Source organism: Hyla sarda, unplaced genomic scaffold (genome assembly GCF_029499605.1).
Source record: "Hyla sarda isolate aHylSar1 unplaced genomic scaffold, aHylSar1.hap1 scaffold_161, whole genome shotgun sequence".
In the NCBI taxonomy this organism is placed as follows: domain Eukaryota; kingdom Metazoa; phylum Chordata; class Amphibia; order Anura; family Hylidae; genus Hyla; species Hyla sarda.
The window spans coordinates 252562-264787 of NW_026608246.1; the positions used below are offsets into that span (position 1 = coordinate 252562).

The window sequence follows — 12226 nt, forward strand, 5'->3', positions numbered from 1 at the left end:
TGACAAGTTGTTTCCTGTTTCATCGTTCTTCCTTTGTAGTTTATAAAGTTTGGTGCAACAAAAGTCACCTCTCAAATGAAAAAACGAATTTAGGAACATCTTAGTGGTGTCAATAATCTGCTTGATGTTAACCTTTCCAGTGTTTCTAAACATTTTCGTGATGTATCTGATTGTTGAACCGATTCTATACTATGGAATAAATCAGAGGAGTAGACCCGGTGAGAGAAGTCTATTGGATTTACCTGTTGCGGAAGTCTCGACCTCACGGTTTACATCATAGATCGGACTTGATTCTGCACTATTGAATATTAAATCACGTTTATTTACTAGCAAAGGAAGAGTAGGATCAGCTCACCTGGCATAGACCTGCTACAGCACGGACAGGTGCGGATTCACCTCGTAGCAATCAAGAACAGAAAAGGAGGTCCAGCGCAGCTTTTCACAGATGTGGCTTTATTGTGTTATACACATATCACACTGGACATACGGGAAGGTGACGCGTTTCGGCCGGTGGCACCCGGCCTTAGTCATGCAAAGGTAAGAACACCATGTTTTCCCTTATAAGGGGGGAGGAGAGCCCGGCAAAAGGGGACGCACCTGTGTGCTTACACCTGGTGGTGAAATTGCAAGGCTATCCTCCCTCCCACCAAGGGAAAATTACAATAGTGGTGCAAGTTGTGCACCATAGGATAAAATAGCTAAATGTTCAAACTTAATACTATAAACCAACGAATAGTGTTTGTGATAAAACAGATAAAGTAAAAGTTAAAATATTTCCATTGTAACAAAAATTCATAAATTTATTTTAATCCATCTAATGTTAGTATAAAATATGAAATATGAATAAAAATACATATAATAACTTCATGCGGTGAATAGACTTTACTGCATTCTAGCATCATGTATGAATGAGCATAAATTCGAAACTAAGACAATATATTTGTCGAAGAAAAAAAACGCATGTATGTAGGTATAAATGTGAATATGTATCTATAAAAATATATACCAAACATGAATAAATAGACTCGTAGTATGGATTAAAACCAAACATGGTATGTAGGAGGAGACTAGAAAATACAGAAAAACAAACGAGAGAAAAGGGGAATTGATTTGTTATATATATTTGTTATATGTGCTTAAAATTAAGCAAATCAAACCCTTATCAAGCATATCCTACAATGGGGGAGATTTATCAAAACGTGTGCAAAGGAAAAGTTGCCCATAGCAACCAATCAGATCGCTTTTTTCAATTTGCAGAGGCCTTGTTAAAAATGAAAGAAGCGAGTGGATTGGTTGCTATGGGCAACTGGGCATCTTTTCCACTGCACAGGTTTTGATAAATCTCCCCAAATGATGCTTGTAAAGCAAAAAAAAAAGTACCAAAACACGCATAATTATTGAAAAAATTATTTCTTTAAATATGAATACATATATATATATATATATATATATATATATATATATATATATATATATATATATATATATATATATTATGTATGGTACATTTTGAGCTTAAAAAACATCAAAACGAAAAATTTTATATAATTATATATATATATACCGTATTTATCGGGGTATACCACGCACCGGCCTATAACACGCACCCTCATTTTACCAAGGATATTTGGGTAAAAAAAGTTTTTTACCCAAATATCCATGGTAAAATGAGGGTGCGTGTGTGCGCGTGTATACCCCGATACACCCCCAGGAAAGGCAGGGGGAGAGAGGCCGTCGCTGCCCGCTTCTCTCCCCCTGCCTTTCCTGGGGTCTAGAGCCCTGCTGCCGGCCCTTCTCTCCCCCTGGCTATCGGCGCTGCTGCCCGTTCTGTCCCCCTGACTATCAGTGCCGGCACCGATAGCCAGGGGGGAGAGAAGCGGCGCCGACAGCCAGGGGGGAGAGAAGGGGCAGCGGCACCCATTGCCGGCGCCGCTGCCCTGTTGCCTCCCCCATCCCCGGTGGCATAATTACCTGAGTCGGGTCCGCGCTGCTGCAGGCCTCCGGCGTGCGTCCCCTGCGTCGTTGCTATGCACGGCGCGGCACACTGACGTCATGCGCCGCGCCGTGCAGCGCATAGCAACGACGCCGGGGACGCACGCCGGAGGCCTGGAGCAGCGATGACCCGACCCAGGTAATTATGCCACCGGGGGTGGGGGGAGGCAACGGGGCAGTGGCGCCGGCAATGGGTGCTGCTCCCCCTTCTCTCCCCCTGGCTATCAGCGCCGGTACCGATAGTCAGGGGGACAGAACGGGCAGCGGCGCCGATAGCCAGGGGGTGAGAAGGGCCAGCAGCAGGGCTCTAGACCCCAGGAAAGGCAGGGGGAGAGAAGTGGGCAGCGACGGCCTCTCTCCCCCTGCCTTTCCTGGGGCGGTATCGGCGTATAACACGCACATAGACTTTAGGCTAAAAATTTTAGCCTAAAAAGTGCGTGTTATACGCCGATAAATACGGTATGTAGAAAGGAACCAAAAAATTGAACAGACCACCACATCCAGAAATAATGGAAAAAATGTATATTGTTGAATAGAGCCATGGTAAATGATAAGAAAATGAATGAAGAAGTGCATATGGCAATAATTAGTATATTTTCAATTATGTAGGATGACATCTTGCCTTTTAGTTAAACCTTTCGGGAACCTGGTTTCAAGTTGCAGGATCCAAAAAACTTCTCTATCCAACAATTTTTGTTTGTGGTCTCCTCCTCAAGTGGGGATATTAACCCTTTCAATCACCTGTAATTTAACCGTTGCTGTACTGCCAGTGTTGCTCTGCGCAGTGGTGTGTAATCATTGAAACCTTTTTTGAATGAAAATGGTTAACATCAGACAGATGTTTTCGGATTCTTACTTTTAAAGGGTTGGACGTAGAGCCAACATACTGAACTTGACAAGACTCACAGGACATTAAATAAATTACATATGGGGTATTACAATTGATGTACTGTTTAATAGAGTATGTTTTAGCTGTTGAATAAGATGTAAATTGAGTGCTAATATTCATTATATTACAACAGATGCATCTATTATGTCCATATTTAAAAGAGCCAGGGGTGTTGAGCCAAGTGGGCTTATTCTTAGTATTGGACTGAAAAAGACTAAGTGAAATGGCTTGTCCGATGGTGGGTGCACGTTTAGAGACACATTTGTATCCTGCCTGAAGGGCCGGTGAAATAGCCGGATCTGCCGAAATAATAAGCATATAGCGATGGATAATATCTGTCTGTAGTCTTCACTATATTGTGTAGAAAAAGCAATAGGGTTAAGTCGTGCAGTATTGGAAAGAAGAGTAGAGGAAAGAAGTGAATTTCTGTGTTTATTCCTAGCTATTGTTTTAGCTCTTTCAATGTTCCACCTTGGGTAACCCCTAGCAACGAGATGTTCAGCAATCAATTCTGCCTCATGTTCAAATTGAGGGTCAGAGCTGCAATTACGGTGTGCTCTGATCATCACTCCGATTGGTACATTTTTTGTTACGTGTCTGGGATGGCAAGATGAGGCATGTAGAATTGAATTAACAGCAGTTTCTTTTCGATATGTGCTTGCAACAATAGATCCATCATCCTGCTCACCCACAAGACACAAATCCAAAAATATACTTGATTTGCATTGGAATTAACTGTGAAAGAGAGATTGAAGGGATTGACAATCAAAAATTCTGAGAAATTTGATATGGCCGCTATATCGGAATTCCAGATAAATAACAGATCGTCGATATAGCGACCATACCATTGGAGGGATGAAGAAAAAGGAATGTTACTGAGGGAGAAGAGTGTCCCCTCTCCCACCAGCACATGTAAATGTTGGCGAGAGAGGGGGGAGAACTTTGCCCCCATCGAGGCACCAGTTGTCAAACATAAAAAAAATTGTGTCAAAAGAAAGTCAACTGTTTTAACAATAAAGTTTTGGAGTGAAGGCGCATAATCTGAATAGGTGCTCAAAAACTAGGTAAGTGCTATTGCTGCTAACCCGTGTGGAATGACTGAGTATAGGGAAGTTACATCAGCTGTAACCCAGGAATAATGCATATCCCACTTGACTGTGCTCAACATACCAAGAAGGTGTTTAGTGCCTTTTATATATCCTGGAATGGATGGAATAAAAGGTTGTAGCATAGGATCTACCCACGAGCATAATCTTTCATTCAACGATGTGATGCCCGCAACGATTGGACACATGGGAGGGGGAAAGATTTGCTTATGTATTTTGGGCAGAGAATGAAAGATGGGGATTTATTGGGTTTTGTGGAATTAAATATTCTACTTGTGTTTTATTGAATATACCCCTAGAGAACCCCATATTAACAAAATCAGTTAATTCCTCTGAAAATGTATGAGTAGGATTATTGGGCAAGGGTCTGTAGGTGATAGAATCATCCAACATCTTTTTGTTTAATTTGTAGTACAGACCCTTGTCCAAAATCACAATACCCCCTCCTTTGTCCGCTTGCCGAAAGATTACATCATCCATGTCAGAGAGCTGTTTGAGAGCATTTTCCTCTTTGGAAGTCAGGTTTTTATGTGGACAATTTTTGTCAGAATTATTATTATTATTGTTTTTTATTATTACCACCACATATTAAAAAAAATACAATATTTTATACCAAATTTTTTTTACCCTCCTCCCACCCATCCCCCTATCCCTCCCCCCCCCCCCCCCCCCCTAGAGGAAGAAGAAAAGAGAAAAAAAGAAAATTGACTAAAAATAAATAGATTTAAAAAAAAAAGGGAAGAAGGGATAGGTCAAAAATGTCTTATCGGACCCCGCGGCTCAGCTTTTTAGTTCTCTATATCTCAATTCTATATTCCCTCCTCAACCCCTCCCCCATTGATGCACACTCCGGCCTGTTACAGATATCCACTGTTTTACTATAATTAATCTGTCATAAAAAAGTGACATTTGAATTTTTTTCCCAATCCCTTTTTATTTCTGCCCAATATCCCCTCCCAGGATCGCATTTATTGGTGTTAATTTTTTTTTCTAATCTTCCAACTTTTCTCAACTAATTGTATAACTTCTCCCCAAAATGTCTTTATTTCTGGACATGTCCAAAGCATATGCAACAATCCTGCCTCTTCTTGCCCACATTTTGAGCAGGCACTCGAGTTCTTTTTACCTATTTTATGCAAAAAGAGAGGTGTATAGTACGGCCTATAAACTATATTAAACTGTATCACCCTATGATTCGCATTTAATGGAATAAAATGAATTCTTTGTGTATTTTTCCCCACTGTGCTTCTTCTCTCACCCAATTCTTTTTGCCATATTTTTCTACTGTGATGATTATTTTTATTTTTGTGGAGAGACATAAGGTCTCGTTCCACACAATCCTGAAACCAGTCCAAAGAGGAAGTGCAGGACATGACTGGGTAGAAATTAGGATTTTTAGTATTAAAAATGGGTGGTTTAGATGTAACAGTTTTGTCTAAACTCCTTTTGGAGGTCCGACAAAGCGACCAGCTCCACAAAACTGGAGCCGATGGCAACTGATTGAGCCCCGTGTTAAACATCAGACACATCAATATCATTATTTAAATGCAAATCATGTGTATTAATATCATCACTCTCATCATTATGTAAATATTCATTGTCAAGCATAATATCTTCACAGACAAAAAAATGTTTCTTAACAGTAATATTCCTGACGAATTTGTTTACATCTAATAATATCCTGAATATGTCCATTCTGCAGGATGGAGAAAAATTAAGTCCCTTGGATAAGACTGAAAGTTGTGCAGGTGAAAAAATCTTGGCAGACAAATTATAGATCAGTATTGTGTTTACCTTTTGCTGCTCCTGGTGAACCTTCTTACCGGCACGGTGCTTCCTCCCCGCCCTGCGTTTTTTGATGTAGATGGCTTTTTGTTGTGAACCGCAGGCAGGGGTGAAGACGAAGCTTTCGGATTGTTCTTGATCAGCTGATGTTTCTTCAGTATAGTGAAGAGTATCATCTGAGTCCATGTCGTTGAAACTGACTCTGGAGTCTTTCCTAGATTTTTGATTGTAGTTTCTACGTCCTCGTTGTTTTTTCAATATAGATCATGATGTTTATTTACATCTTCATCTGTCTTTGGTCTTTCATGTGATAGAGTAGTCGCTCCTATTTTTCTACCTGTTTTATGATAGTTTATTTATTTATGTTTAGGTGGTGTATTTGTATGTATCCAAGTTTATCTGTGATTTTCAGTGAGGCCTATGTGGCACTATGTGGAGTGAATATCTCCCTCCCCCTCTTAATTTTTCCACCTGTGCTTAACCATTTAGATACTCCACACCTCCCCACTGACAACCATGCATTTGAAAAAAGGTCACATGACCTGAAATGCGTCATACATTAGCGTTTCCTGCTTTTACCCTGATGTGTGATGCTTAAGTTTGATTCCACTGCTTGGGGCTTGGTGAGCTGACCTTGTGTTTCCTTATGAACTATACTTACAAAAGTGTATAATATTACATGACCTACAATATGAAAACTGATTATGGAGATGGGACCCCACCTTTAAATCTAAAATGTCCCTACTGTCCACAGGGAGTCATTCCCATCTAATGCCATGTTCTCACAAGCGTCATAGGGGCACAATTCCCAGCCGCGCCGCTCTTGTAAGCTAGGCCTTACATAAAGGATTGACGTGTTATTTCTCTCCATTTTGCTTGGACCTGACCCATACCCTCTTGTTTGACTTGCAGATACCCTATTGTGCATAGCAGAAATGCTACGGATCACAAAGCAAGCACTTGGGTCAGATGTTTCCATCATTGAGAAGAAGCTGGAGAGGTTAGGACCTTGGGCAAAGTGATTTTAGTTGGACCTTTACATAGAATGTAAATAAAATCTTGTTACCATTGGGAATTTATTTTATTTTATTTTTTTAGGAAAAGCAGTAAACCTCATGAGGAGATAATGGGGATACGTTCCAAAGGAGGGAAGCTGGGGATCAATAGTGTTGGCCTCGCTCAGAGCAAGAACTTCCTGATGAGTAAATTTTCCTCTCTCAACCAGAAGGTCAAACAAACAAACATTGGAAGTTTACGGAAGTTAGGAACCTTTAACAAGGCAGAAGTGAAAGGATTCTTGAAACCCAACCTGCAGGTCAGTCTATGGAAGTCTGATAGCAGCCTTGAAAATCCTGGCAACGATGTCAAAGGTCACATGGAATCAGACCTGGACCTTTCTTCAGATAGCGATTCATTTCATTCTGACGACTACATTCCCAAATCTGATGACGAAGGACAAGTCACAGGCTCTCTGGAGAACATTGGTCAAGTAGATTATGTTCTCCCCAGCTGTGGAATCATTGCCTCGGTCCCCCGTCTGGGGAGCCGCTCTCAATCAATCAGCAGTGCCGAGATTAATCTTCACATTCCTACTGAGATTCAGATCACCCAGTGTCAGGCTTCAGCAGAGGATAATGTCCTCATAGATTTTGGGACCCCCATCGAGGCATACTGTCATCAGTTTGTTCAGGATGCACAGACCAAAGACTGCCTTAAAGACAGAGATGAGAAAGAGGAGCAGAAGATGGAGCATGTCACACCATGTAGTAATTCCGGGGAGATCTCATCCACCACAAAGGAATTGGAAGCTGATTTACAGAAGCGTCCGTCTCAGCTCGATGTGTCTGTCGGTGACTCTGATCCTCGTATGTTATCTGTAGACCCAGCTCCGCTCTCTGGACGGTCCAGTCCTGGCTCAGGCTCTGCAGCTTCTCCAGCTGATAGTAGTAGTCGAGCGGTATCTCCATTCGCCAAGATCCGTAGTTCAGTAGTCCAGGTAGCAAATATAACTCATGCTGGACTGGCTCAAGGGATTAACTTTGCTGTGGCAAAAGTACAAAAGTCTCCAGATCCCGAGACCACTGTGGTCACCCAAAAAAATGATTTTAAAGAAATGTTCACCCAGTGTCAAACACGCATCATCCAGATCTGAGTGACCGGACATGACTGCGCCAGCGTCCTTCCTCCCACAGCACTGCGCTCAGTCACAAGAATGTTTACAGTTTTAATTTATTTTATATCTCTATTTTTCCAGGCAGAATTTTTGACATTTGTGGAGTCTCTTTACTTAAGACAGACTTTGCTTTCAGATCAGGAAAGTAGTTGTGTTTTTTTTTATTTTTTTTTTAACTACTATTTATTTTGCCTCTTACACTGTACATATAGATGCTGCCACCTGACACTGACACTTTTTTTTTGCACAGTCTTCCCCTCTTTTTGCCTTAAAGTATTACAGTCCTTTTATAAGAGCGCCATTAAGTGGATCCCATGTAATGAAGTTTCTGAAAGAGACTTTACACTGGAACGTCCTCTGCAATACAAAGACAACTCCTGTTAGCTCTGTGGCCTGGTCGTGTCTGTGGTAGCGCAGGCCCAGTGTGGTGTAGATGTGTGTACATGGTAATGTCCTCGGTGCCTCCGTCATGACTTGTATTTATTAATGTGTTTCTGTCACCTTGTCCGTTCCTTATTTGTAGTGTTTTAAAAGCAGAATATTAAGATGTCTAAAGAAAAGGGACCTATTTTAATAAAAAAAAAATACATACAAGGCAAATAATTTGTCTCTGGTCCTGATATTTCTTTCTCTTGTGTCTTCCAGACAGGGAATATCTGGCTGCGTATTCTCCTATGAGCAGACTCACAGGGCTACTCGGCAACAGCCGTGCATCAGTCACATCAGCCTGCCGGGCCGCCTCTGAACTTTACTGCATACACGGGGCTGGTGTGGGCTGTGGTGTCTGCTAATAGAAGAATACGCAGCATCAAATATGCTGGGATTATGCTACGTGTGACCCTACCCTACATAAAATGTAACTTTCTGGTATCTTCCAGGGAATAATAGCTTGAGCTTGTTTCCAGTATCTCATCCTGTCATACATGTATGTTCATGTCATACACTTTCAGTAGGGGGTGTAGGAGACACTTTGGGGCACAAGCTCAAAGATGTGGGATGCAGCATTTTCATATTCTGAGAATCATAGGAAGTCAGGGTTACCGTAAATTAAAGATTTTTTTTTCTTTAAATTGACATCCAAATGGCCAATAGTTTTCTGAAATTTGCTAATCTTGCAGTTGGAGGATCCCACCTTCCCTGGACTGACCAATCCCCTAGATGGACCCCCCCCCCACCCCATGCACTTGCACCTGTAGTTGTAACAAGAGGGTACACCTGGAATGAACTCTCCCCTTTTTTCTCTACATTTTTTGGGGTGTCTATTGTGACTTGTTCCAAACTGAGAGAATGTGTTTTTGTAACACTCGGGAATGGAATTAGGCCCAGGCTTCTGAGGCGATGGAGGATGTCATTGCTGTCCTGAAGAGTGGAGGGAGCTCGAAGATTTATTTTGTGTCTGGAAGGAAAGTGGACAGAGCTCCTGAATCTAATAGTGTAGGCAGGAAGATTTTCCTGTAACCGTGGAGAAGATCCTCCAGATTCAGGATCTACCCAGGTCCTGGAGAATTAGATTTTCCAAATGCGGTATCGAGTATCAGAATGTCATCTAAGTAGGAATGATGAGTATAGACTCCTTTGTCATAAGAGCCACCACCTCTGCCATGACCTTGGTGAATATACGGGGGTAGAGGAAAGACTGAATGGTAGCCAGACAAACTAAAAGTGGCAGACACTGGACCCCAGTCATACCGCAAACCTTAAATTCTGTGAATTTATATGGATGGGAAGGTAATAGTAACATCCTTCAGATCAATGGTCACCATCACCCCACCCCCCTTTATCAGCTGAAGCTCCTTCTTAAACTTTCTGTAAACTACAAATTTAAGGGAATTATACTTTCCATTGGGTTTTGTTACTAGAAACAAGAAGGAATTATGGCCTAGCCCTCTCTGATGGAGACAACTTCTCTTATAGCCCCTAGACTGAGAAAATCCTGACTGTCCTAAAGAATCAAATTCTGAACCCTTGGAGTAATGATAAATCTTGGAGGGGGGGGGGTGATAACAACTTGATCTGATATCCTTAAGATTTCACTCCCGCTATCCAGGGATTGGGAATCAGAGATTCCCAAACTGGGGCAAAATGAGAGCCTTGTCCTGACAGGCCGGCATCTTCCCTGCTAAGGACCGGTCTTCCCTCTACCACCTCAATAAGCCTGATCTGGCTGGCAGGACCCTGTTTGCAAGAAAACTTTTTTTTTTTCTTGTCTGACTTTTTATTTATAATATACAGTTGCAAGAAAGTATGTGAACCCTTTGGAATTATATGTATTTCTGCACAAATTGGTCATAAAATGTGATCTGATCTTCATCTAAGTCACAACAATAGACAATCACATTCTGCTTAAACTAATAACACACAAAGAATTAAATCATACCATGTTTTTATTGAACACACCATGTAAACATTCGCAGTGCAGGTGAAAAAGTATGTGAACCCTTGGATTTAATAACTGGTTGAACCTCCTTTGGCAGCAATAACTTCAACCAAACGTTTCCTGTAGTTGCAGATCAGACGTGCACAATGGTCAGAAGTAATTCTTGACCATTCCTCTTTACAGACATAGCTCCAATAGATAATGGGTGATGACTGGAACTGTAATGCCCTAGTCTGATGGTCCTGCCTAAGAATAGTAGGTCCCTTCCCTTATGACATGGGCCTACTCCGAAACCTCCTGATTGTCCCTAAGCTAGGCCAGGAATACAGAGAAGGGGCAGATATATTTTGTTACTTATTTATGCATATATTTACAATTTTCTCTTATGCATGTCTATTATGACTTGTGTATTGTCTGTGAATACTGAATATTATCCCTGGGGCATACCCACGGATTCTGTCTACATACAAACCACAATGGGATATTATTCAACATGTGTTATTTGTAGTGGCACTCTGTGGAATATTTTCCATACAGCTACAGCTATAGTGTACCTGTGCATCTGCCCCTTCTCTGTATTCCTGGCCTAGCTTAGGGACAATCAGGAGGTTCCGGAGTAGGCCCATGTCATAAGGACAGGGGACCTACTATTCTTAGGCAGGACTATCAGACTAGGACATTACAGGTCCGGTCATCTCCCATTATGTATTGGAACTGCTTCACTATACCTGTACACAATGTATTTCTCTTTGTCTTGAACAGTATATTATTAATAATTAATAAACATCTCAATGGATATGTTTTTCGTGATTTTTCTGTGATTAACTAAACAGATTCCCTCTAGTCTGGTACGTCTACATTGAGTACCTCCATGCGCCCATTCCTCTTTACAGAACGGTTTCAGTTCAGCAATATTCTTGTGATGTCTGGTGTGAATGAGAGGTTGTTACATGACCTCAAGAAAGCCAATCGGGTTGATGTTAGGATTCTGACTTGGCCAATCCAGGAGGCATATTTTCTTCAGTTTTAAGCCATTCTGTTGTTGATTTACTTCTATGCTATGGGTCATTGTCCTGTTGCAACACCCATTTTCTGTTGAGCTTCAGCTGGTGGACAGATGGCCTTAAGTTCTGCAAAATGTCTTGATAAACTTGGGAATTTTTCCTTTGATAGCAATCTGTCCAGGCCCTGACACAGCAAAGCAGCCCCAAACCGTGATGCGCCCACCACCATACTTCACTGTCCACAGAATATCTTGCCAGTACTGCTGTGGGACATCCAGGTGCTCTTGTAAACTGTTAACGTGCAGCAATGTTTATTTTGGACAGCAGTGGCTTCCTCTGTGGTATCCTCCCATGAAATCCATTCTTGTTTAGTGTTTTACGTATCGTAGCTTCGCTAACAGGGATGTTGGCATATGCCAGAGGCTTTTGTAAGTCTTTAGCAGACACTCTAGCATTCTTCTTCACCTCATTGAGCAGTCTGCGCTGTGCTCTTACAGTCACCTTTACAGGACGGCCACACCTAGGGAGAGCAGCAGCAGTGCTGAACTTTATCCATTTATAGACAATTTGTCTTACCGAGGACTGATGAATAGCAAGGCTTTTGGAGATACTTTTATAACCCTTTCCAGCTTTATGCAAGTCAACAATTCTAAATCGTAGCTCTTTTGTGTGAGGCATCATTCACATCAGGCAATGCTTTTTGTGAATAGCAAACCCAGAACTGGTGGGTGTTTTTTTATAGGGCAGGGCAGCTGTAACAAACACCTCCAATCTCATTGATTGGACTCCAGTTGGATGACCCCTCACTCCAATTAGGAGATGTCATTAGTCTAGGGGTTCACTTACTTTTTCACCTGCACTGTGAATGTTTACATGGTGTGTTCAGTAAAAACATGGTAA

The 12226-nt window shown here is 41.6% G+C and overlaps 1 protein-coding gene across 1 annotated transcript in view; it reads left to right on the top strand.

Moving 5' to 3' along the window:
• Positions 1–8548, top strand: part of INPP5F (inositol polyphosphate-5-phosphatase F) — a gene marked incomplete in the record, with an annotated part of 139701 nt that extends 131153 nt beyond the window's left edge. Inside the window, 2 exon segments of the mRNA XM_056552439.1 lie at positions 6685–6772; positions 6871–8548. Coding sequence (XP_056408414.1) covers positions 6685–6772; positions 6871–7924 — 1142 coding nt within the window.
• Positions 8549–12226: the final 3678 nt, after the last annotated feature.